Here is a 27,406-nt window from a genome sequence, read left to right on the forward strand (position 1 = left end):
GTGGGGCCAGAAATGAGGGTTTCAGGGCACGGGAGAGGGTTGGTGGGGGGGGAGGGGGGGAGAGCTCTGGGGTGGGGCTGGGGATGAGGGGTTTGGAGTACAGGAGGGGGTTCCAGGTTGGGGCAGGGGACTGGGGTACGGGAGGGGGTGCGGGCTCTGGGAGGGAGTTTGTGTGCAGGAGGGGACTCAGGGCTGGGGCATGTGTCCTGATTACAGTTATAGGTGGCCAGCCCACAAATGCTGCAGTGACACAACGCCATAGTGTACACGGGGAAAGGCAAGGCAAACCATGGATTTCTCCATCTGCACAAGGGGCTGTACCAATGGGTAAAATCCAAGGCCAGAGAAGGCCCCATTCACGCATTAGATTCTGTAGCAAGGAATGATGCAAATTAAGCCCAACATGGCAGCCTAACTATGAAGTGATCTTCAGGGACTTAAGTCAGTCACACTGGAGCCTACTTATGTAGTTAACTCCCACCCACCAATGGCAAAATAGACTCAAATACTACTAAATTTTGACTTTTAAATTTCCTGTTTATTTAAACAGAATGATATAGCTTGCATGTGACACTTCATCTCATGACACAGCTATTACAGTGTCAGTGAAAATAAGACTATTTTACAGAGCCATCACAAAATCCATAGTACAGTATCAAATCAACATTATGACTACTACATTTATCATGTAGTGGAGATGACAAATATAAGGGCCACTTCCAACAAGAGCAATTATTTTGTCAGTTTCTTTCAGACAGGTACGTGAAATGGAGTCAGAACAATGTCGGTGACAGCATTATTGCAATGGCAATTGTGTAATGGAAACAACAGATGTCTAGGACAATTTCAGAGACAAAGGTTTATTGTTAAGATGATGATAATGATCCGATTATAGTATTGTAATGTAAACTCTAAACTGTACTTGTTAGGTAAAAATATGATGAAAAGTATAGCCAACATATGAAATAGGGTTCTTTTTTCCCTCCCGAAGTTGAGTTACTGACCATTTTAAATACTTTTTCTCCAATTAAAATTAATAGGAATAAAATGTCTATAGAATGTCAATTTAAAAAAAAATTAAGATTACAGATTATTAAAAACGTCTGATAGTGCATGTCACAATAAAGTGTGTCTTAGTAATATAAACAATATAATGTAAGTCAAAAATTCTCTTTCTGCTTAGACTACTTGTTTACCTAGGCCAGCCTGAGAAGGAGCCAGAATTTACAAATGTACATTGCCAAAGAGCCACAGTAATACATCAGCAGCCCCGCATGAGCTCCCCTACCCCGCTCCCAATGCCTCCAACCCACCAGCAGCCATGCCAATCAGCACCGTCCCCTCCCTCCCCAATCAGCTGTATCATGGTGTACAGGAGGCTCTTGCGGGGGGGAAGGGAAGGGGAGGAGCAAGGGCACAGGGGAGCGGGCAAGGAGGGGTGGAGTGGGGGTAGGGCCTGTGGCAGAGCCAGGGGTTGAGCAGTGAGCACCCCCCGGCACATTGGAAAGTTGGTGCCTGTAGCTCCAGCCCTGGAGTCGGTGCCTATACAAGGAGCCGTCTATTAACTTCTGAAGAGCCGCATGTGCTCTGGAGCCACAGGTTGGCCACCCCTGAGCTAGATTAACCTGAATGCGGTTGCAAACTGAATTTTGAGAATTGAGATTGATAATTCATCTCTTTTGGATTAGTTCAGGCTAAACTGAACATTATTAATTTTTACTTGGCTGAATGATACACACTAAATCCTACATGGTACCAGGTTTTGTGAAAACAAACAGTGCAGTGTTTACCTGAATTCTCTACAGAGGAGAGGATAAATAAGACGTTTATATGAATCTTCCACCGAATTATGCAATATCTTCATTAACTCTGGTTTTGCATAGCGTTTTGGTCTCCACCTGTACAAAAAAACAAAAAGGGCAGCATTAAACACTTCCACCACACAGAATCATAAATGTAGAGCTTCAAGAGGTTATTTAGTCCAGCCTCCCTGCATTGAGGCAGAACAAGGATACCTAGACCATCCCTGACAGGCGTTTGTCTAATCTGTTCTTTTCAGAGTAGCAGACGTGTTAGTCTGTATCCGCAAAAAGAAAAGGAGTACTTGTGACACCTTAGAGGCTAACAAATTTATATACACAGAGAACATGAAACAATAGGTGTTACCATACACACTGTAACAAGAGTAATCAGGTAAGGTGAGCTATTACCAGCAGGAGAGAAAAAAAAACTTTTGTAGTGATAATCAAGGTGGGCCATTTCTAGCTGTTGACAAGAACGCGTGAGGAACAGTATGGGGGGGAAAAATAAACACGGGGAAATAGTTTTACTTTGTGTAATGACACATCCACTCCCAGTCTTTATTTAAGCCTAAGTTAATGGTGTCCAGTTTGCAAATTAATTCCAATTCAGCAGTCTCTCGTTGGAGTCTGTTTTTGAAGTTTTTTTGTTGAAGAATTGCCACTTTTAGGTCTGTAATGGAGTGACCAGAGAGATTGAAGTGTTCTCCGACTAGTTTTTGAATGTTATAATTCTTGACGTCTGATTTGAGTCCATTTATTCTTTTACGTAGAGACTGTCCAGTTTGACCAATGTACATGGTAGAGGGGCATTGCTGGCACATGATGGCATATATCACATTGGTAAATGCGCAGGTGAACGAGCCTTGGATAGTGTGGCTGATGTGATTATGCCCTATGATGGTGTCCCCTGAATAGATATGTGGACACAGTTGGCAACGGGCTTTGTTGCAAGGATAGGTTCCTGGGTTAGTGTTTTTGTTGTGTGGTGTGTGATTGCTGGTGAGTATTTGCTTCAGGTTCGGGGGCTGTCTGTAGGAAAGCACTCGCCTGTCTCCCAAGATCTGTGAGAGTGATGGGTTGTCCTTCAGGATAGGTTGTAGATCCTTGATGATGCTTTGGAGAGGTTTTAGTTGGGGGCTGAAGGGGATGCCTAGTGGCGTTCTGTTATTTGTTAGTCTCTAAGGCACCACAAGTACTCCTTTTCTTTTTAATCTGTTCTTGAAAACCTTCAATAGCGGGGATTCACAAACCTCTCTGTTCCAGTGACTAACTATCCTGATAGTTAGAAAGTTGTTCCTAAAATTCCTTGCTGCAAACTAAGCTGATTATTTCTTGCCCTAGCCTCAGTATGGAAGATCCCCTCAAGATAAGAAAGAAGCAGCTTCCATAGTTAGAGAGAGAGAAAATAAAGACCAAAACCATTTTCTAATATGGACTGCTTCAGCATAATGTTCTGTAAATGCCAGTATTACTGCACCAATGCTGCTATAAAGTTATATCTTCAGTCGTGAATGGAAGAAGGCACTGTAACTTGGCACATGCTTTTACTGTCAGAAAAGGTGAGGGGACTATGGACTTTTAGTGAACTGGTATTTCAGATTGTCTTCATTTTAAAGAAAATACTACAAAAATAAATTAAAATTTCCCTCCCACTTGGGCTGAAAAGAAAAAAGAACCAGTCAAACTTCATCCCAAATGTATGAATAAATCAGTTTTACATTTCCATTATATGCACCTCATTTACAATTCCCAACTTCCTCAAATGTGACAAAGCATTTCCTGCGGATGCCACTACTGCGTTATGGATGTGAATAGAGGGCAGCTAGTTAAGGAAGGCAACGGAGGTCAAATAAAAGTTGAAGTGCTGAACTACAGACAGCGAACGGAGAACAAATACAAAATTGAGATAAAACATTTTCTTAACATCTCTATAAGTGAAAATAGTGTCTGTCTGTTTTGGAACAGCAAAAAAGCAAACATACCCAGTACATGCATTTTCTTTTTGTTCTGTTAATGATATGCTTAAATTACACACCAAATTCCAGAGACTAGCAAAATCTCATTCAAAAATAATCTCCCAGAATTTTGTAAGCCATGCTTATCTTGTACCTTTTCTACTGTAATGCAACTGTATGGATAGACAAGGCCCTGCTATGATTTGCTACAAGACATCAACCCAAGCCACAGAAGTCAGATCTGAATTTCAAGCTTCCCCAAAATTCAGGTGTGATCAGATCCAAGGTTTTGTTTCTCACCAAGCTATTTTCTGAGCAACATTATTAGCAAGGACCCATGCAATTACCTACCAGATACAAGAGAATTAAAGTTGTCCACTGAGCGGGTATGAGGGACTTGGCAGGGCTCTATCTGGAAACATTTGGGTACATTTCAGAAAGTTGTTCTTAACAACATGAGAGAGTTGTGGCCATTTGAAAATCTGTCCAGGTGTGAGCGCAGTTGAAAATTATGCTATTTTTTTAAAAATAGAGTATTAATCTTGTCTGTACTGCACTGAAATAAGACTCCCAAACTTCTCTGAAATAGCCCAGACAACTCTTCAGTTGTTTAAGGAATTATCTCCTGAAACAGATTCTCTTTTTATGTATTTATATTTGAGAAGTAGTATCTGATCATCTAATTGAACACCATACCTTGATAAATACATACATGGGGAGTTAAAGATTACCTAAGGACCTTGTTTTACCATTTCATTACTTTTGAGTGCTTAGCCACATGACCTTAACATTGTACTAACAATTTTTGGCAACAATTTTGTTATACTTTGTTGCAGAGAGGATTTTTTGGTATACACATAAAACAGGTGCAGGATTTCCTTTGCTCTCATTGCTACCCAATTCTATTACCAGAAGTTTGTACAGGTGGTAAAACTGACTATACTGATGGAGATAGTAACGCATTTGGACAGCAGACATCAGGTTCCCTCTCTCTCTTGTTAAGGCTGATTAGTAGATTTCTTATCCACAAATAGCTCATCACAGCAGATATTTTTGACTGCATGCTACTTACCAATGACTAATAACATGATTTTGTGATATTCAGTGAGAAGTCCTATAAATATTACAGAACCACATTCTACAATTCGTCATGAAACTAAAAACATCCAGAAGACGTATTCAAAAAACAGCCTGTGAATAAATAGCATGTTTTTTAACCCACACACATATTCCGTTACTTGTGGGGGCAGAGAGGGAAACAAAGCTTAACACTGGAATGGAGCTAAAGGACCTCTAGATAGCTCTTGAATGATAATTTGAACCTAATTAATCTCTACTCCGCGAAGTGTTTTTTTCTGGAATATTTAATGAAGAATGAATTAATGTCTAAAATACTTTAAGTTGTTATGAAAATAGCATCTTCTTACTCAACAGGTCTTCTCTGAGCGCATCTGCTTACCCTAGGGAATAAGGTAAAAATATCTGCACTCCTGTTAGGCCTACATAACAAATAACAGCTGTGGGAGAGTGAGCTGGGTTCTATTTGGGCACACTCATCATCAACAGAATTGTTAAAGTTCAACTGAGGAATCTTCATTACCAGTGACAATGACTGATCCAAAAAGAACACAGCTGGTTTTCTAGACCCCAAGTCAAAAAGACAGCAGTATAATCTGTTTTCCTGAGAATTTAGCTAATTATACATGGAAGGTGGAAGTCACCCACAAGAACAGCTATTTAATGCATGATAACTCTGGCCTTATGTGGGATTTGAGAATTTCATCCTGAGAGGACGGTTTCGCTATGAGGGTGGTGAAACACTGGAATGCGTTACCTAGGGAGGTGGTAGAATCTCCTTCCTTAGAGGTTTTTAAGGTCAGGCTTGACAAAGCCCTGGCTGGGATGATTTAACTGGGAATTGGTCCTGCTTCGAGCAGGGGGTTGGACTAGATGACCTTCTGGGGTCCCTTCCAACCCTGATATTCTATGATTCTATGAAAAAAATAAAATCCACTGTCCCCTCAAGCCAAGTGATTCTGTTTTTACAGAGTAACTTCAGTGCAAATCCATCCTCCCCCTCAGTGATCAGTGTGGTCCTGCTGCATAAGAGGGGGTTAGATACAGAGTCGGGAGTACTGCAGGGGGCAATTCTGGACAGGCTAAACCAGCCATTTTCTAGAATTTGGCCCAACCACAATGGCAGTTCTAGCGGTGGGTGCTCATCCCAGTGAGTTTCAATATAATCTTCAGTTTCCAGTCTCCAGCCCTTCTGATTTACACCACGTTAGTGGTTATAGAGTCTTCAAAGAGGCCTATCACCCTCTAATTCCCCTTTTCCTCTCAATGGCATGTTATCTTTGAAGACTGCCTCAGGAGAACAAATTAAAGGGTAGTGTATTAACTACTAATTTATCAGGTAGGAAATAGCATTGTTTTGTGGAGAGGGCACTTTCCGCTCTCTGGATATTTGGGTTCTAGGTTTGGTTTTGCCACAAGTGTTCAGATGTTCTCTCCATAAGTAATTGGAAGGCACTCAGACACTACAGTGATGAGAAGCAAGTGAATAGGTAAGTAATATGGATATAGGGCACTGACATCTCTCTTCAAATCCTAGGAGGCAAAAGAATAAGAAAAAAAGCTTTGGGATTTGCAGTGACCTACCTCAGAATAACACTACAGTAGAACCCCTATTAAAATGATTGGGGACTGAGGAGTTTGTAAAATCAACATCTCAACATTACAGTAGATATGTTGCATTAATTGCAGTTTGGTGCACTGCTTTGTTCTCTTCTTGTCCTTCAAACCACAGCAAAGCAATATCCAGTGCCCTGAAGGCATCAGAATGAGATAAGATGTCAACTTGTTTTTCTTACTTTCACTTTTGTTATGTGCTTTTTTTTCATTTGTTTTCTGTAAGGAAAAATGGTTCATATAACTGGTCACTCGTAAGACTGATGTTCATAAAATTAAGGTTCTACTGTATATTATATGACAGTCTCCTTTGTATATGTTAGCAAGGTGACAAGAAGTTGAAGCAGCATCTAAAATCTGTCCCCAAAGATATACAGTATTTAAAGCACCGATTTAAAGTACTGGGTAAGAAATGAGATGTATCCTTATTTGAACTGCTGATGAATTTCGATGTACAAGTGTGACTGTATATGAAAGAAATGATAATGGGGAAAAAAGCTTTTGTAATAGTATCATCAAAGAGGACTGCCTCCAATTTACACAAATCAATTATATGGGATGAAGCAAGGTAGCACAGAGAATACTGACTGTGCTGCAAATCACAGAAGCAGACCTGGTGCACTGTATACATTAGAATCCCTACCTCAGAGCAGTCCAAAAAGACCTACGCCTGGGTCTAATGCAGTAAGCTATATGGTATTTCATTTGTACATGAGACGAATGAGGAGCTAAGATCAACCTGTTTAGAATTTGTGGTACCAGGGAGTGTATTTATTCTCATCCTCCTGTTCAAACCAGCTCAAGACTGAAGATGGCTGGCCAACGATGGCCTAATGTTCAGTAACATTAGAAAACTCTTCTGGTGATCAGATGTGCACTCGTAGATCCACTGGGAAAGTGTAGAATCTAGCATAGATTTTCATGCATCAAAATCCACTGGAATTGTCTCCTATGGAATGTTTTTGTGTGAGAGAAAATAATTTGGCCCTTAATTAGAAAAACGTAAGAAAGACCACATATTGACTTGAGTCGAATGTTCAATTTCTGAGGTCATTATTCCTCTTAGCACTGGAAGACTGACAAAAATATCTAAATTTACATTTTAAACTGTCATTCCTGTAGCAGCACAAAATGTCCCACTGACAGTGACTCACTCATGCTGTTGCTGAATTCTATTGTAGATGCAGCTTTTTAAGACAGTTACAGATATTTTCTCTCCACACTGTAGACCAGTGATCCCCAAACTTTTTACCTCATACCCTCTCTTACCTGTCTACCCCCTGCCCCCCAGGACCAGCAACATAGTTCTGGGAGGGGAGGATGCGGACAGGGCTAAGGGGGCTGAGGCTGGAGCCACAGGTGAGAGCAGGGGCGGAGCTGAGGCTGGTAGCCGGGACCCAGGGCGCAGGGCCAGCAGCTGGGATAGGGGCCAGAAGCATATCTGGGTGGCGCTCTCTCCCCACTCTATGTGGGGGCTGGCCTGGGGCATGCCCCACAGTTTGGGAATCTCTGCTGTAGACAATACCACACTGGGAAACAATTTTGGTCTGTAGCATATGTAAGAACTAAAATGGATTTTTAAACTGTGATCAAGAATCATAACAGCTCGGAAAAGCCCAAGGACCTTACCATTAAGAAACACTATACTAAGAGAGCAAACCACTTTTAAACACTGACACACTTTCTGTGGTGTATAATTTAAATTTCATACCATAGTATGTTACCCTTTTTATGACAGGTTTCAGAGTAACAGCCGTGTTAGTCTGTATTCGCAAAAAGAAAAGGAGTACTTGTGGCACCTTAGAGACTAACCAATTTATTTGAGCATGAGCTTTCGTGAGCTACAGCTCACTTGCTAAGGTGCCACAAGTACTCCTTTTCTTTTTACCCTTTTTATGTATTCAGACATTAGCAAGGTCTTTCTTCCTGTCTGTGCACTATTTCACATTAACTAAATTTTACACATCAAGATGAGGATTTCCAAGGATCCTTCACAATGGGAACTGGGTACCTAACACCCTTTGGATCCTTGGAAAAACCCAGCCCAGATATTTTGTGTATGCAAGCAAGATAAACAAATAAGGTCAGGAGAATTTTGCAAAGCAGATAGCTGGGCTCCAGTTGACACTGAAGGGAAGGAAGCTGGGAAGGGAAGGAACCAAGACCTAGAAATAGCGAAGCACTGGAGAAAACATTACTGTAACTAGGACTTATAGCACATCTTTCACCACAGATTCTCAGAGCATTTGGCAAACGTTAAACAAGCCTCACAACAGACAAGTTATCTTAAGAAAATAACATGTCTGAAGTTATACAGAGACTCAATAAGAAACGGAAATAGAACCTGAGTCCGGGCTCTCAATTCTCTGCTTTAACCACTAGCCTATATAAACAGCACACAGTCAGTTGTTAGGACATCTGTGATGAGAATTATGGGGAAACAGATCATATTTAGGTTTGGGGGTAATTAAAAGTAATATTTAAGAAACAATATCAATAAATGACAGTCCTGAAAGTATACAGAATGCATTCCAAAGTATCAAATTATATAGTGACTTTGGAGTAGTTACACTTCCTTTATTTTAAAGAGGGTATTTTTCATTAGAAATAAGAATGTTCTTTCATATTTTTGGCACAAGATTTTTAATGAATGAAGATAGACTTTTAGACAGTATAATCAATACATACGACTATAATATAAGAAAAGCCATAATGGGTCAGATCAACAGTCCATCTAAACCTATATAGTGTCTTTTGATAGTGGCTGGTGCCAGATGTTTCAGAGCTTCAAAATACACAAATATTTTATCCTAAGTGTTCTTCTACCACATGTCCCTGTACAAAGGGCATATTGTAAAAATTTCAAAATGCATTACAAAGTAAACCTTCAAATATTTTAGAATTTGAGGTGCTTAAAGAATGCTGCCAGAATTCTCAAGATATATCCAAAAACATCCTCCTTCTCCTCCTCAGAATAAGAAGAAGTCTGCAGTAGGTGGAAATACAGAATGAGATCTAGCTGTTCACAAATTTAAACTCATCTAATAAGTTAAACATTTGTTTAAAACTATTTTCTTAATGTAACATGATATGTGAGGTGCATTTTAGTATGAAGCTGCTTATAGAAAAATATGATTTCAGTAAGAATATATATATATATATACACACACACACACACACACAGACCTTTCATTGACACACCACCTACAGAATTCATTCTTCACCCCGTCAGGAACGTTGACCTTCACTGTCAGGATCTTCAGATTTTCCCCTCGGTTAATGGCCAGAATCTGAGTGCAAACATAAATGGCAAAGACAGATGACTCACAAAATACCCAAAAGATAAACTTATCAAGTCAACATTTGTATACACATTTGCTTGACATTCTGGAGTAAGTCATGTTGCTTATATAGTAAAACAGTTCACAAAATATTGGTTTGTCTAGATAACATCCAAAATTTAACTTAGATAAAATCACGCCATAGCAGAATACAGTATATTGTTTCACCAGAGTAAAAAATCCCAATTTCATTTTGAGAATCCAGTTTCCCTTTTATTTTATATATATATATATTATATATTACACACACACATGTACATGTATGTATACATATATTTTACACACACACACACACACAATATATTTAAAAAAAAAAACTAACAGGAAATTAGCCAGTTGTTAATTCACTGATTGATCCACTGAGGTGTTGCCCTCGTACAACCTCAGTTCAAACTTTCACTAAACAAAATGGAAAGTGATTCAAATCAAAACAGGAGACTACAGAAGAGACAGAGCTACATTTATGCTCCTGGTTTCCCTATTTGTACTGACAGCAACCCAAATTAAAATCAGTCCGTTTGTAGCAGAATGTGTGACAAGAAAGGTAATCAGTTTGATTTCTAAAAGTTGAACTTTTCATTACTCACCCCTAGGAAACCTTAATACATTTTGGACCTCATTTTCAAATTAACATTAATATACCAGCCTTTAAATCACTGCACATATTGAAGACACAATCATCTGTGCTCACAAGAGAAAGAATCTGTGCACAAAAGCAGCACTTACACTAATGAACTAGCAAGTCTGGAAAGAAAAAATCTATTTCAATTCTATTTCAATACACATTCTGCGTTTTTTATGGGCATCTGTGACTAACATGCAAATCTGGGATCACAATTCAAGAGGTAATTACTGGAAGTTTGTCCCTATGAACCTAGGATAAATCCCATTTAAGTCAATGGGAGTCCTTCTGTTTGCATCAAGCCCTATACTGATATCTTTTAGACAACGCAACCTCGGAATAAGGAATTTAATAAATGTAAAGCATGCAATTTGCAAGCAACTGCATAGAAGAGAACACTGGTTTTTATGCTTCAGTTTTATTTCCTTTTTTTCTACTAAGTTAAACTCCACCACCACATACTCCTTAAACATTAGAAAATGTAGATTCCATTAAAAAAAGCTGTCAAAAGTTAATATTCCTGTATTGCTGCACATGTTGCTGTGTATTACAGGCCATAAATACTGTCACAACAGAGCATTCTGTGTCAATCATGAACTTTAATTCAATCACTAGCTAACTCAGACATGTCACATATGTTAAATACGATGGTTTAAAATGACTCCAGGACATAGTACCAATTTATATTCCTCAGCTTTACTGTGCTTGTGACATACCAGGCCTGACATATAATTGAACAAAAAAAGCTAATAATAAAAATTGCATGTGAAGTATTATAGCATCGGGTACCTTGACTGCCAAAGCAAACGTTTTCATGCAGAAATTAGAAAGACACATTTTTAACAAATCAAATACTTTCATGTTTATCCCAATTTTATTTATATATAAAAAGACAAAGTTAATGTCAAGCCAAAGTGAAATCAAAATGATGTTCAGGATAAACAACATACTGTATCTGATATAGAATTATAGTGCCACCATTCACAACATTATAATAAAAGGGTCAGTGTTTTAATTAAAACACTTTATTTACAAGGGCTTATAACTAGGCAGTAAAAATGCTCTGAATTGGAACTTAGCAAAAAAAGAGTTCTCTCTCACTAGCAAATGTTTTTACCAACTTTATAATTTAACACTCAATTTAGTCTGTTCTAAATGATGAGTGTCTGCAGAAAAAAAATATAAATTGAAAAGGGCCTCAATTAAATATGGTGAGCAGTTAATCAATTTCCCCACGTAATGCAATGAATGTATTCAATTTTGGCGGCAGATTCCACAAACAGCTACAATAGACATAAACTACATTTTTCTCCACCCTAAATCATGTCTGTATTAACAGACTGGAATGGATCCAATGGATAGGAGTTACACTATCATAGACTAGTGATGGGGGAAAAAAACTTCTAATAACAAAACAGGAGCAGGGATTTAATCCAGTGACACAAGGATACACCAGACTCAGTTCTAGCTATTGAATACATAACATCTTGTGTATTATTTCACAGAACTTTCTGATCACATATTTATCAGAGAGCCTTAAAATAAGCAGCAGCAGTCTTGAATTAATATATTCCATTTACATCTTTCAGTAACTTTAAATATCTCTTTTGAATCACACTTTTAAAAATGGTACTGAAGCTATTATGCCTAAACCATGGTATTTTACATATCGGTCTTCCCCTCCCCCCCCACACCCAATTATGTCTTCCTGCCACATGGTATAGAAAAGAAGAACCAAAGAGATTAATGCATAAGCACTAGTATGTTTACAGCAAGTCAGACAATGTCAAGATGTTGTGGTGGAGGTTCAGTCTATTATTTATATTGTGGCAGTGACTAAAATATGCTAAGTGCTGTAATATATAAGTCCCCTACCTGAACAGCTGGCATCCTAAAAGGGCAGTACATGTTAACCTCTTTCCTCTTAGGGTATGTCTACTCAGCAACTAGACACCCGCGGCTGGCATCTAGTTGTTGTGTAGACATACCCTTAGAGAAAAAAAGGTACGTAACTACTATCTTTAATGTACAGCAAAATCTTCTAGACAGGAGGCACCCTCAAGAAAGGTAAAGATATACATACAATGAAGATGACATTGTTTAGTTATTTATCAAGACCTATATTTTAATTTATTTGTTTTATTCAGCAATCAGGAATTATCTTTTTTCTCCATCCAGTTCAGTTCATATCCTTCCTTTGATGCAATTAAAGTTTTCACTAGTACAGTAAAAGCTTTTTTATCCAGCATGTTGGGGCAAGGGGGGGGGGGAGGGGAGGAGGAGTGCCAGTAAGTGAAAAATTCCAGTTAACTAAGAGGGAGAGAGTTTGGGCGCAGGGCTGAGGATTGGGGGGCGTGGAGCGCTTGCTCTGGGACGGAGTTTGGGTGCAGGAGGAGGCTTGGGACAGGGGCGTGGGAATGGAGTGCCAGATCTGGGTGGCACTCACCTCGGGCAGCTCCCCACAAGCAGCAACCTGTCTCTGCTGCTCCTAGGCAGAAGCTTGGCTAAGCAGCTCTGCGCACTGCCTCTGCCCACAGGCACCACCCCCACAGCTCCCATTGGCTGTGATTCCTGGCCAATGGGAGCTGTGGAGCCAGCAGTCAGGGCAGAGCAGGGGCAGCATGCAGAGCTGCCTAGCAGCGCCTCCAACTAGGAGCAGCAGGGATAGGTCGCTGCTTGCGGGGAGCTACCCGAAGTGAGCACCACCCAGATCTGGCACTCCCTCCCACGCCCCAACCTCCAGCCCTGAACCCCCTCCCGCACTCCAAACCCCTCATGGACATTCCTCCACCTAGGAGCAGCAGGACCATGTTGCCACTTCCGGGAAGCCACACAGAGCCAGGTCCATGCCAACTGGACTCTAAATCAGACTTTCAATGAAGATCAGAAATGCCGGTTTATAGAGCTTTCTGGCTGGTAAAGTACCAGATAACACAGCTTTTACTGTACAGTGTTACTCACACTACAAATCTAGAACAAGAACAACTTACTGTGTACTTTTATATACATGATTTTATTAGATACATGATTCTGAATGGCAAACAGATACAAAATGAATTTTTGTCAAAGAATAAACAACTTATTCTATTATGTGACAAATAGCATGTGAATGTAATTCAAGATCTTGTAACCTATGTGAACACAGGGCAGAATTAAGGTTGTTCACAGAACTTTATCTATGAGTATTGCCTAACTTGAGTGCTTAGCATTCTCAGTGTAATTTTTATGTAGGGAATTTTTTTTTTTTTTTTTTTTAATTTCACAGATTCTTCCTAAAGTTTCCAGGTTCCCCACATCATTTACAGACAAGCTTCTTAAAAAACAATGGACTGAAAAAGAGGATTTCTTCTAATGAGTTTATCTATCCCCTCTTCAGTGCACATTATATATGGCCTCCTTAATATGGAAGATCACAACATTCTTTACTGAAAGTCATAATAGGTACAGGAGAAAAGACATTCTTTAAAGAGGAAGTGACTCTCACTGATTTGGAGGGAAGAAGTGCACCACAAGTGAAAGTGCGACCACATAGCTTTCAGGGTTGCAAGGATTAGGTAGGAAATAAATTCAGGGTGGGGAATGACCAAGATTTTCAGAAACTGAGGGCCAAGTTGAAAGAGAAATAAAATACTAGGTGAAAAAACAAAAAACAAAGATTTTTTTTTCCTAGCAAACAAGGTTAGAAAGAGAAAGGTGTTTTGAAATTAGGAAGAGAGTATGACAAGAGAGAAGGTATTTTGTAGGTATTTTGTATTTTTAAAAACAGAAGATCTAGGTTGTAAACTCCATAGGTCACAGACTTGTCACTTAATTATGTTTGTACAGTGCCTAGCACAATGGGACCTAACCCCGGCTGGGCCCTTAGGCACTGCCACAATGCAAACAACACAGACTTTTCAGGAAGTATGACAAAGATTCAGTAGAGTAGAGTTGGCGAGAAGGCAACAAAAGTAAGGTCCAGTGAGGACATAAGCGAATGATGAATCAAAGGAAGTTGGTCATGGATTCACTGGAGATGGGGACTGAAGAAAAGTTTATAGGCTGATCAAGATAGAAAAAGGCTCCTAGTTTTGCAAAAGCAATAGAGGCACACTCCTTTGTTGTTGTTGTTGGTTTTTGTTGTTTAATCTTCAAAAAGGAGAGAGAAACAAAATCCTGGACAATTTCCCAAGAGATCCTTCTACTTTTCAAGAGGAACACAACATAAAATGTGCATTTTAAAAAACCCTTAGATTACTGAAGCTGCAAGAATTCTTTAAAAGTTTAAATTTACTTTTTCACCATTTATGATGTTAAATTAATTTTTCACTCTTCACTCAGTTTGGACAATGAAAATAAACTAGTCAGTCACTTTTAAAAAAAAAAATTAGGCAATTAAGTGTTCTGGTTCTCACGCCCTAGCACGATTTTCACATTTACAACATTATAGAAGAATATTTTAAAAACCATTCATATAAATCTCAATTTCACTTTTTTAAAGTAAATTTGGAGCCTTTGTTTTTGTAGAGAAAAGCTTGCAAATGTGGCTCAAAAAGCAGAAGGGAAATAAGAAGCACTCAAATGTATTTAATTACTTGATTTTCAGGATTTTAATGGGGTTTTCAAGCCAATCTCATGATTCTGGTGGGCCTGACTCATGAGTCTAACATAATACTGCTCTCAGAAAAAGACTCCAGACACTGAGAAAGTAATAGTTAGCACCTATGCATTTTGAAATCACATACTGTGCAAACAAAACACACACTTTAGTGTGTTCTTTGTCCCCCTCTATGCGGAGTCACCAGAGGGCATCAGTTTCTAACCCTTCCCAGCTACAGGACCTGGTTCTTTAACTTAAACTGTAGAGGCTCATGCTTTCAGCTCTGGAGGTCCTTTCCGGGTTCAATCTCATGCCATGACCGAGATGGAGTCATCACACAAACATGCATTGATCATTTTAGTGTTCTATGAAACTGTGATGGAGACTATAGAACACTTGTGGCATTTAAAATAAGATTAAGACAAAGCACTAGAAAACGTGTTAGGGAAATAATCCTGAAGTGGGGCTAGTCGAAAAAAGGTAACAGGGTTTTTCTCTCTCTAATTTGCATGATTTCAATGTGATGAAACGTGGATAGATGTTGATTTATTCTTAATAACTCAGTGAGCCCTGTTAGGACACATTGTGTGATCTTATATCTTTATTACGCATTTTAACAGCAATCTATTTCTGCCTCCACTTCAGTAATGGAGAAACTGATCAGTTTGCAATGGTTGAAGTTTTCTTTTTTCAAATGAAAAACAATCTCCGATAGGGATCTACAAACTGGTCACACCACAGTATTTTATGATAGAATATGAATGATTTACAAGAAATACCATAAAAATGATAGTCTAGGCTTGAGCTAATTGAGCTCTTCAGACTTCATTAATGTAAACCTCTGCAGATCAATTACTGTAAAAATATGATAAAATGCTATAAACATTGACACTTAATAAAAAGAGCATAGCAGGGACCTCTTACACATTTACACCAAGGGTTTGGATATTAAAACTATTAGTAATAATTTCATCCTTTCCCCAATACCCAGATTGCTAGAAATAATGTAATCTTTGTATTATTACAAGTGAACTAATTTCAAACCTCAGTACCTCTCTGGCAAGTATTCAGCATGACAAATCCACTTTAAAACACACAGGAGAATTCAAACCAAAAGTCAAAATCAATTTTAGCAGGCAAAACCTCACATGGCTTTTTAAAATGGCAACAGGACAAGCCCATGAAGACAGTGTGACTGAAATAAAGAAATGTTATTCAAGAGCAGAAGCAGAAACAGCCATCTACAAATCTAGACACTTCCTGTGGATTAACGAAGGTTCTTCGTTTAAATAATACAACAGTGGCCAGAAGGTACACATGTTGCCTGTCACCCCATCAGGGCAGAATTCTCTACACTTAGAATATTCAGAGCAATACCTGAAGTGCGCATCTCTCTTTCTGAGATTAAGAATTTGGAGTAGCATATGTACTGATGGGCGTGTAAGACATTGCACATCAATGGAGAAAGCGCCGCTCCAGTGCCGAAATTGCTTTCTTTCCATATTCCCTTTTGAAGTCCTACAGCTCTATAGTTATCATTCAAGACTATCAGAGAGACCTCACAGATCAGAAGACTGATCACCTGCCAAACAAGAAAAATATCACCTATGTCTTCAGTATGTTATATGCTGAATGTTTCCCTTAACCTTGTTATTTGAAGCATTCAGCACAAGTGAAATTGCTGAATACTTTTTTTTTTTTTTAGGTACTATATTTGCAGGTCACCTTTAACTACAATTATCTAACCTTTTCTTGCTGCTTTGCACCAATTTCAACTGACAGGTGTAATGCTGAGCAGCTCAGAGCACTCTTTGCCCATGTGGATGAGCCACTCAGTGTTGCAGCAAACAACAGAAGAAGACATGACCAATGAACTACCAAGAAAAAAGTGTGTTTAATTCTATTTCACAGTTTTTTAAATCCAGCTAGAGCTCTTAGTGAAAAACTAGTAAAGTAACCTATATTCTTTCTTATCCTTGTCAGGATAAACTACTTAACCTTCCCCCTTTTCCTCCAAATGCTTGGTACCTGCTTCTTGAAAAAACAGAGCATGTGCCATATTATCCTTCAGCAAATGGATCTCACTGGTATTGAGCACTCTCCTGCCAACTCTTTAAATACATTTGCTTTAATTAGACACTTCAATTAGACAAACACTCCTGAGTATTCAATTCCCACTTAATTTTTTAACATGTGGTTTAACCTTCCAAGTTACTTTTCCAAGAAACGAGAGTCTTTCATTAACTGAGGTGACTGAACAGTGAAATAAAAAAAATGGGTAAACTCAATTTTTAAAGGAAATACATATGGTAGCATATTTTTCTAGGAGATGCATAAATGCTGTCAGTTACCATTATAAAGAAAATCAATAGCATATTTATAATGCGTACCTGGTGATGCTGAATGTTCTTAATATTGCAAGAAAAATTCTGGTACAGTTGAAATTTGTTAACATCTTTCTCATTTACATTTTTTGATGACACTTTTGCCAAGGCTGACTGGATACATATGTACCTTTGCTGACATCTAAATACAAAGAAGAGTAAGTTAATTGGGCGATATGACATGAAGCCTTTAATAGTGTAACTGGAGTTTGTGTTAAAACACAAAATCCTAAAGAAATAAATAGCTGAGAATATTGTTTTCAATTGCATTTTATGTCATAATCATCATAAGGAGAATTGCATAATATGTCTTAGGAATGAGAATGAAATAATAAGACATAGTTAATATACGGCCAGCAAAACAATTTCAAGGAGAGCTCAGAAAAGCTGAGCCTTATCCTTCTCAAGAGTGATCCAAGTGGGGAGCCCAAAGGCTCCTTTTACATTGCAGTTTGGTGGGTTTTCACTAGCCAAGAGATGACAGTATTGTGGATGAGAAGCAAGTTTTAATTCTTATGAAACTGGCTGGTCCCAAAGGTTTTTTAAGCCTGGAGACTAGCCATTTTTGAAGGTTTAGGAAGGCTCCCCACTTTAGGAATAGCTATTTTGGAACAGCTCCTCATGTGAACATACTATCTAAAATATGCCGGAAGAGAGTGTTTACATCAAGGTGTTATATCCAGTAGCTAAATAACACTGGAGTAGCTATTCCGGAATGGCTATGCTGGATAATTTCCCCAAGTAGGCAAGCCCTTAGGCACTTGGGAGCCTAAGTCTCACTGAAAGTCAATTAGGTGCTTTTGAAAATGTTACCCTTAGTCTTTAACGATTTCTATCCAGACTCCAGTTTTAAAATGGTATTTAAAAACCAGTTATGAAAGTTATAACCTGTCCACGTTTGGTGCAACCAAACGAAACTGTTTTTTATAATATTTTTTAAAATGTCATTCCAATTTACCATGCAAAAAACGATCCTGTTAACACTGTGTGTTAAATTATAATTCCTCTTTTCAACATAGACCACTCCCTTAAACAACTGTTTGTTTTAAAACAGTCCTAAATCAATTATTCATTCTAACCTCACTGCACATAATGTTATTATAAAGTTCAAATACAAAAGGAAAAAGCTTTCAGGTATGTTTATTTCTCCTGTCATTTCATACAGATAGAGTTCAGAGGTTGCAGAACGCTGCAAGGATATAAACTGTTTCGCAAATGCCTACATTTCACTTTGTATGCAGTATTGTTATAGCCAGGTTGGTCCCAGTATATTAGAGAGGAGGTCCAATAAAAGATATTACCTCACCCACCTCGTCTCTCTAAATTTCACTTTAGCATTTAACCAAACTCAGTAATCACTTGCTTCTTTGCATACCCTGCTCCAGTGGGATTTATGGCTTTATAATAGTAGATGGAATATGTGCTAGACAGCTAAATTTTAGGATACCCTTTAAAAAAAGAAAATGTTCCATGGCAACAATTCTTAATTTGTAGTTTAGACTGATACAATAGAACAGTGTTTCTCAAAATATGAGTGTGTAGGACATCAGTGTTCCATTAAGAATTTTCTGTTATCTGCAGAACTACATATTTTGAGAACAAAGTAGTAAAAGAACGGGGTGGCTAGCCCACAAGAGCATCTCTCTCACGCAAAGCAGCCTTCAAAATGAAATGTTAAAGATCCGCCACACTGCTGCATTCCATTCTCTCATTTATAAAGGACAGGTTGCTATTTGTCTGTCTTTTGTGGTTTATAATTAGGGCCCTATCAAATTCACCGTCCATTTTGGTCAATTTCACAGCCATAGCATTTTAAAAATCGTAAATTTCATTATTTCAGATATTTAAATCTGAAATTTCATGGTGTTGTAACTGTAGGGGTCCTGACCCAAAAAGGGGCTGTGAGGGGAGGATGGTCGCAAGGTTGGCGGGGGGGTCACGGTATTGCCACTTTGCTACCTTCAGAGCTGGGCCCTCAGTCCACAGCTGCCACTTTCCAGATACCCAGCTCTGAAGGCAGCAGCACAGAAGTAAGGGTGGCATGGTATGGTATTGTCACCTTTACCTCTGAACTGGTGCTGACAGGGCGCTGCTTTCAGAGCTGGGTGCCTGGCCAGCAGCTGCTGCTCTCCAGCCACCCAACCCTGAAGGCAGCACAGAATTAAGGATGGCAATATTGTGACCCCCTACAATAACTTTGTGACCCCCCCAGCCCCCTTTTGGGTCAGGACCCCCAGTTTGAGAAATGCTGGTCTCCCCGGTGAAATCTGTAGAGTATAGGATAAAAGTACACAAAAGATCAGATTTTACCGGGGAGACCAGATTTCACGGTCTAAGACATGTTTTTCATGGCAGTGAATTTGATATGGCCCCATCTATATCATCAGCCAGTCAGATCCTACCCAATTCACAATGAGGTATACTGCTAAAAAAAATTACTTTTTCTGGATAAATTGCTCCATATTGATAACAGTTGCACTAAATCTGTTTTCTATTCCAACCAGAATGCAAGAGAGTAATAACAACACTGCAAGAGTAACTGTCACTCTACTGCATCGATATTCATCAGATAAAGCAATTAAATCTAAGTCAGCATTTGGTATAACAAAAATAAATTCATTCTACTCAAATGTAGTCAAAGATCAACGTCTCCTGCTTTGAAAATAAATCTCTCTGCTTTGCTTTGGCATTTATATTAAAGCAGGAGACTATTATCTTCACACTGTTTTAATTATACTGATACTATGCTTTAAGAATTAAACCATAGAAAATTCGCCATTAACCTTTATAGGCTGCATCAAGCCCTGGCCTAAGTGAGCGCAACTGAAGTAAAAGGGGTTGCACCTGATTACACTAGGTCTCAGGTTGGCCCTGAGGGCCTAATCTGTATGCATACTACTTACTGGCAAGCACTTGAAAAGCTGCAATGTGAGGAAGCTGCAAGGGATGGAAAATTTTCTTTCCAATTTTCAATCCCCCTAAAACTGAGAGGGAGAACAATTCACGGGGCTATCATGACTGAAGCTGGTGAGAGACATTCTAAATCCAGGCTTTGGGAGATTAAATATCCTGTCCTGATCACAACAGATTTCTTCTATTCTGGTCCTGAATAAATTTGCCAGGCACAGGACTAAGGACTGTGTGTATGCAGAGAGAGGGATAAGCCAACAATACTTCTTTCCCAGCATTTGCGTGGGGCAAATTCTCTGGCCAAACACAAAGAGACAGAATTTGGCCATATAACCTGCAAAATAAGTGACTGACCATGAAACTTTGAAACTTACAGTACCCTGATGAAATCCAGTGTATCCTTATCTTTAGCAAACATGTCAGCAAGGATGTGTTGTACTCCAGCCTCTACTTCCTGAATGGTTGTAAGTCCTTAAATGAAAACATACTGTTAATTATTATAAAGAATCTAAAAACCCGAACATAACTAAGTAATCACATCAGTAATAAAACATATCCCTAAATACATACAAGCGGAAAGGAAATAAATACAAGATACTAGAACAATCTGGACTGTTGCAGTAAAAAAACCAAATTGATGGAATTAGCAAATATCATCTGGCCATCACTTCCAAAACATCTAAAATTAATATCAGATTATTAACTATGTTACTGTAAAAAAAGGCAATGTTAACTGAGAGAAGGATATCAAACATCAATACCTTATTCTAAAAGCACTTGCTTGGGCTTCACATTTATTATACATTAGAAATAATAAAGTTAGATATTTGTATACAGATTAAGAGAGTTCACGCAAGATAAGTAAGCAAAAGAGAGGATCACACGCTTCCACTACCTACCATGTCACTTTTTTAAAGCATACTACGTTGTTGCAATCCTGAGTACTTTTCCACAAAATGCTACAAACTTCAGTATTACATGGGGAGCACATTGCAATCCCTGTATTAAGGCTGCCTGATCTTCCCGATGCTTTTTTGTTCTGTTTTTAATTATTTCAACCATTTTGCTCAGTACAGATGTAAGTCTTAGAGGGTCTGTTATTCCAAGGATTATTCCTATAGCCTTTTTTTTTAAAATATAGGTACAAAAATGTTTGCTACACCCCAATTGTGTGGAACACTGGCTGTTTTTAATGAGAGATTGCAATATTTTTGTTAGTAGCTCAGCCATTTCAGCTTCTTCAGAACTCTTAGACGTACCTTCTGACCTGGTGACTAATTTGCTTTGTAAATTATCAGTTTGCTCCTCAGCCTCTTTTTCTGACACCACAGACTCAAAGTACCTCCTCTTTATTACCAGAAAGGAGCACGTCCAGGTTAGAAATCCCCTGAACAAGCTCAGAGGTGAAGAGGGACGTAAAGAAATAATTTCACATCTCAGCAATGTCTTTATCTTCCTTAATTGCTCCTTTTAATCCCCGATAATCCAGCAGACCCACCAATTGTTTTGCAGGTTTCCTGCTTCTGATACACTTCATGAATTCTAGACTCACCTGTTAAACCAATACTGTCCCTCACAACTCTGCAAGGCTTCATGTCCCACCGAGAGCAATCAAGCCAAGCAAAAACTCATATCTTCAATACTGCACACTCAAGTTTAACACCATTTAGCTGCACTACTTCTCAAAAGAATCTGCCAAATCTACGTGCCTAAATCTGCTGATCGTAAAACAGACTATTTACATATATGTAAAGCACTGTTCCAGAGTGTTACACCCTCCAGTGATTGGTCCACAAAGGTAACAGCCTAATCCTGCAACCAAGTTTATTACAGTTAATCCTTTACTTCAAATACTAGAAGTCTGTGCTGCAGTGCTGAAATTTTAGAATTTAAGCTCTGCTGCTGGTGCATGGGATGAGGCACCACAGTTACACATTACAGAATTTGTTCTTGCCTTTTTTTCTTTTTAAAATAAAAAGTAGAGAGAGTTACACAGAAAAAAGCTTCAACGAACGTGAAGGTCAAGCACTCCAGATTAGGAAATACCAGAACTAAGGCTGCCAAAGCAATCTTAATTCTATGCACTCATGCATATGCACCATGACCTAGCCTCTAATAATATGATCGAATGCTACCTCTTCCTATAGAATTCTTGCTCAGTGAATGAGAACTGAAAGGCACAGGAAGACAGAGGCACAATTTGTCTTCTGGTTAAGGGAGGTCCACATGAGCAGGGGAACTCTGTTCTATCCCTGGCTCTGCCAGATTTTCTATATGATACTGGTCAAGTTTACTAAACCAAAATTTTGGCCAGGGCCAACAATTGTATATCCTTCATTTTTGGAATGCCCAACTTGACATGAGGTCTCATTTTAAGAAGTGATGGGGCACTTGCAGTCCTGAAGACTGCAGAAGTTATGAGTGCTCAGGATCTCTGCCAGTAAGGCGGCATGGCCTGGAGGAACTAGAAGGTCTCACCTTCTAAACCTGGCTCTCCAGAGACAACATGCAGCCTTATGCAAATCTGTTTCAGGGCTGGTCTACACTACGGGGTGGGAGGAGGGAGAAATCAATCTAAGTTACACAACTTCAGCCATATGAATAACGTAGCTGAAGACAACTTACTTAGATCTACTTACTGCGGTGTCTTCACTGCAGTGTGTCGACAGGAGATGCTCTCCCATCTATACTAGACACGATAAATTGACCCCCGCTGGATCAACTGCTGCCTGTCGATCCAGCCCGTAGTACAGACAAGCCCTAAGTTTCTTCACATGTAAAATGGGTATTCAATCTCTTAACATCTGCACAGGGCTCTGAACAGACAGAAAGCTATAAAAATGCTTCGTACTCTGAAAAACCTAGGTTTCTCAAATTGGGCAAGCTGGAATAACTGGCCCTATACATTTACCATAATTGTAAGCTCAGCTGTGAAAACTGAGAAAAATACATAAAATAAATAAACTATAACAATCACAAAGTCAACAGGAAAAAGTGCAAAAGGAAGACCAAATTAGTCAAAAGAAAGGGCCTACTGATATAATTCAAGGACTGTGCTAAGATCATGCCTGGTACACAAGAACAGAGAGAGACTGGAAATCAACCAATCAAAATTGGTGTTTCAGAAATTAGGCCTAACTGGTGGATCAAGTAATGAGAGTAGGGGTTGTTCCACACATCACTGCTTTTTGGGATTGTCATAAATATAAAGGGAAGGGTAAACCCCTTTGAAATCCCTCCTGGCCAGGGGAAAGCTCCTCTCACCTGTAAAGGGTTAAGAAGCTAAAGGTAACCTCGCTGGCACCTGACCAAAATGACCAATGAGGAGACAAGATACTTTCAAAAGCTGGGAGGAGGGAGAGAAACAAAGGGTCTGTGTCTGTCTTTATGCTGGTTTTCTGCCGGGGATAGACCAGGAATGGAGTCTTAGAACTTTTAGTAAGTAATCTAGCTAGGTATGTGTTAGATTATGATTTCTTTAAATGGCTGAGAAAAGAATTGTGCTGAATAGAATAACTATTTCTGTCTGTGTATCTTTTTTGTAACTTAAGGTTTTGCCTAGAGGGGTTCTCTATGTTTTTGAATCTAATTACCCTGTAAGATATCTACCATCCTGATTTTACAGGGGGGATTTCTTCATTTCTATTTACTTCTATTTTTATTAAAAGTCTTCTTGTAAGAAACTGAATGCTTTTTCATTGTTCTCAGATCCAAGGGTTGGGTCTGTGGTCACCTATGCAAATTGGTGAGGCTTTTTATCCAACATTTCCCAGGAAAGGGGGGGTGCAAGTGTTGGGAGGATTGTTCATTGTTCTTAAGATCCAAGGGTCTGGGTCTGTAGTCACCTAGGCAAATTGGTGAGGCTTTTTACCAAACCTTGTCCAGGAAGTGGGGTGCAAGGTTTTGGGAAGTATTTTGGGGGGAAGGACGCGTCCAAACAGCTCTTCCCCAGTAACCAGTATTAGTTTGGAGGTGGTAGCGGCCGGTCCAAGGACAACGGGTGGAATATTTTGTACCTTGGGGAAGTTTTGACCTAAGCTGGTAAAGATAAGCTTAGGAGGTTTTTTATGCAGGTCCCCACATCTGTACCCTAGAGTTCAGAGTGGGGGAGGAACCTTGACAGGGATACATAATAAAAGACAGACAACAAGGGAGGAGGCTACTGTGATGCTGGCTGACTGAAAAAGTGGAAGGAGCATGCTTCACCATCATGGTTGCCACCCCACTGTCTTCTGGGACTCCGTACCTTCTTCATCCCGATCCGAAGGCATATTCTGATCAGACTGGACCAGAGGGAGAAACCCTGATGACATTGCCACCTCCACTGGCTTCTGCTAAATCCCAACCATCACCTGGGAAGGGAAACCTCTCGTCCCTCACCACCAAATCCGTTAATTTCCTTCCCTACCTTATTTCTTCTCCTTCCCATCCACAAGAACATAAGAATGGACATACTGGATCAGACCAATGGTCCATCTAGCCAATATCCTGTCTTCCAACAGTGGCCAATGCCACATGCTTCAAAGGCAATGAACAGAACAGGGCAATCAAGTGATCCATCCCCTGTCATCCAGTCCAAGCATCTGAAGTCAGAGGCTTTCAGACACCAGAGAATGGGGTTGCATCCCTGACCATCTTGGCTACAAGAGTCATTGATGGACCTATCCTCCATGAACTTATCTAATTCTTTTTGAACCCAGTTATAGTTTTGGCCGTCACAACATCCCCTGGTAATGAGTTCCACAGGTTGACTGTGCATTGTGTGAAGAAATACTTCCTTTTGTTTGTTTTAAACATGCTGCCTATTAATTTCATTGGGTAACTCCTAGTTCTTTGTGTTCTATGTGAAGGAGTATATAACACTTCCTTATTCTCTTTCTCCACACCATTCATGATTTGCTAGATCTCCATCATATCGCCCCTTAATTTCCTCTTTTCCAAGCTGAATAGTCCCCATCTCTTTAATCTTTCCTCACGCATTAAGTTGTTCCATACCCTTAATCATTTTTGTTGCCCTTCCCTGTACCAACTCCATCAATGCCAGTCCCAAGCCCAGATCAAAAAGGAGGAGTGTTGGTTGATGTGGTGGCTTCCACTCACCATTAAAAAAAAAAGAAAAAGGTCTAGCTACAGAAACTACTCACATAAAACAAAAATCATGGCCTGAGGAGGATGGAAAGCGTTCAGATGCGCACATGACAGTGAGTGATCAAGTCCATCAGGAAGTCACCCACTCGATGGTCCAAATTCTGATGGCCAAAAAGAGTACATCCATAGCTACCTGGACTGTACGAACTCTAAATAGTGCAGGAAAATTAGCACATGTAATCAAAGAAATGGATCAATATAAAATTGACATCCTAGGACTTCATAAAGTTAGAGAAAAAGATCAAGGTATGATAACATCTGGAGAAAAAACAATGTTATATTCAGGTGGAACCAAACATAAGAGAGGTGTAGGAATCATCATGAATAGCTCTGCAAAGAAATCACATGTGAATTGGCAGCCAATATCAGATAAGCTACTGGCAGCTAGAGTCCACTCTCTGCACATCAAGCTCACCATAGTCCAGGCATATGCTCCAACAAATGATGCAGCTGAAGAGGACAAAGAGATTATATACAGAATTGAACAATGTAATGAAAGAAATACCAGACCATGATCTTGTCCTGTTTATGGGAGATTTTAATGTCCAGATCAGAAATGAAAGACGAGGTTGGGAAATAGTCATCGGCCCACAGACAATGGCACAAGACTTCTTGAATTTTGTGCCGAAAACAATCTTAGCATCTGCAATTCTTTCTTCCAACATAAAAACATACACAAAAAAACATGGATTTCACCAGATGGCCAAACACAAAATGAGATTGACTATATCAGTGTTAGACACAAGAGTATTCAGAGGAGCAGATATAGGGAGTGATCACTATTCGCTGAAAGCAAACATCAAATTGAAGTTAAAGCGCTTAAAAAGAAAGAATGTGCTGAGAATGGAAAAAGAACGCTTACCAAATACTGCCCTTGAATGGAAGCCAGAAAATGCAAGAAGAGAGGAAGACTGCGAATAACATGGAAACAAATAGCTCTGAACAACATCAAGCCCCTCAACATGAAATGGGAAGATTTGGAGAGAAGGACAATTTACAGGCAAGGATCACAAATGTGGGTAGCCCAATGTGCAACAAAGCACGGGATGGAGGTCTAAGGTCTAAGGTTCCCTGTACCTTTTCCATTTCTAATATATCTTTTTCGAGATGGAGTGACCAGAACAGCATGCAGTATTCAAGGTGTTGGTGTACCATGGATTTATATAGTTGCATTATGATATTTCCTGTTTTATTATCTATACCTTTCCTAATTGTTCCTAATATTCTGTTAGCTTTTTTGACTGCCACTGCACATTGGGTGGATGTTTTCAGAGAACTATCCACGAGGACTCAAGATCTCTTTCTTGAATGGTAACATCATTTTGCATGCATGGCTGGGATTATGTTTTCCAATGGGCAACACTGAATTTCATTTGCCATTTTGTTATTCAGTCACCTAGTTTTGGGAGAGCCCTTTCTAACTCTTTGTAATCTGCTTTGGACATCTTGAGTAATTTTGTAACATCTGCAAATTTTGCCACCTCACTCTTTAACCCTTTTTTCAGATCATTTATGATTATGTACTGGTTTCAGTACAGATACCAGAGGGACACTGCTATTTACCTCTCTCCATTCTGAAAACTGACCATTTATTCCTAACCTTTGTTTCCTGTCTTTTAACTAGTTACTGATCCACGAGAGGTCCTTCCCTCTTCTCCTTTGACAGCTTAGTTTGTTTAGGAGTCTTCAAGGAAAGATTTTGTCAAAGGCTTTCTGAAAGTCCAAGTACATTAGATCCACTGGATCACTCTTGTCCACATGTTCGCTGACTCACTCAAAGAATTCTAGTAGATTGGTGAGTCATGACTTCCCTTTACAAAAGCTGTGTTGACTCTTCCCCAACATATCATACACTTTTGCCCTCTCCCTCTCCTTTGCCTTCTAATAGAAGTCTGAATTAGCTGGCCAAGACTGTATATTTTGCAACACTGCTGTAAGCCTATGACCAGAAAGGCAGCTAAATGCAATGCCCTA

General features: G+C 39.3%; 1 protein-coding gene across 1 annotated transcript in view; it reads right to left on the minus strand.

The window, feature by feature from the left end:
* Nucleotides 1-27,406, minus strand: part of SRBD1 (S1 RNA binding domain 1) — a 227,048-nt gene that overhangs the window by 164,074 nt on the left and 35,568 nt on the right. Inside the window, exons 10-13 of the mRNA XM_073339107.1 lie at nt 20,659-20,755; nt 17,381-17,516; nt 9,635-9,738; nt 1,791-1,898 (exon numbers count right to left, since the gene is read on the minus strand). Coding sequence (XP_073195208.1) covers nt 1,791-1,898; nt 9,635-9,738; nt 17,381-17,516; nt 20,659-20,755 — 445 coding nt within the window. The remainder of the gene's footprint in view (nt 1-1,790; nt 1,899-9,634; nt 9,739-17,380; nt 17,517-20,658; nt 20,756-27,406) is intronic.

Source organism: Lepidochelys kempii, chromosome 3, assembly GCF_965140265.1.
Source record: "Lepidochelys kempii isolate rLepKem1 chromosome 3, rLepKem1.hap2, whole genome shotgun sequence".
In the NCBI taxonomy this organism is placed as follows: Eukaryota; Metazoa; Chordata; order Testudines; family Cheloniidae; genus Lepidochelys; species Lepidochelys kempii.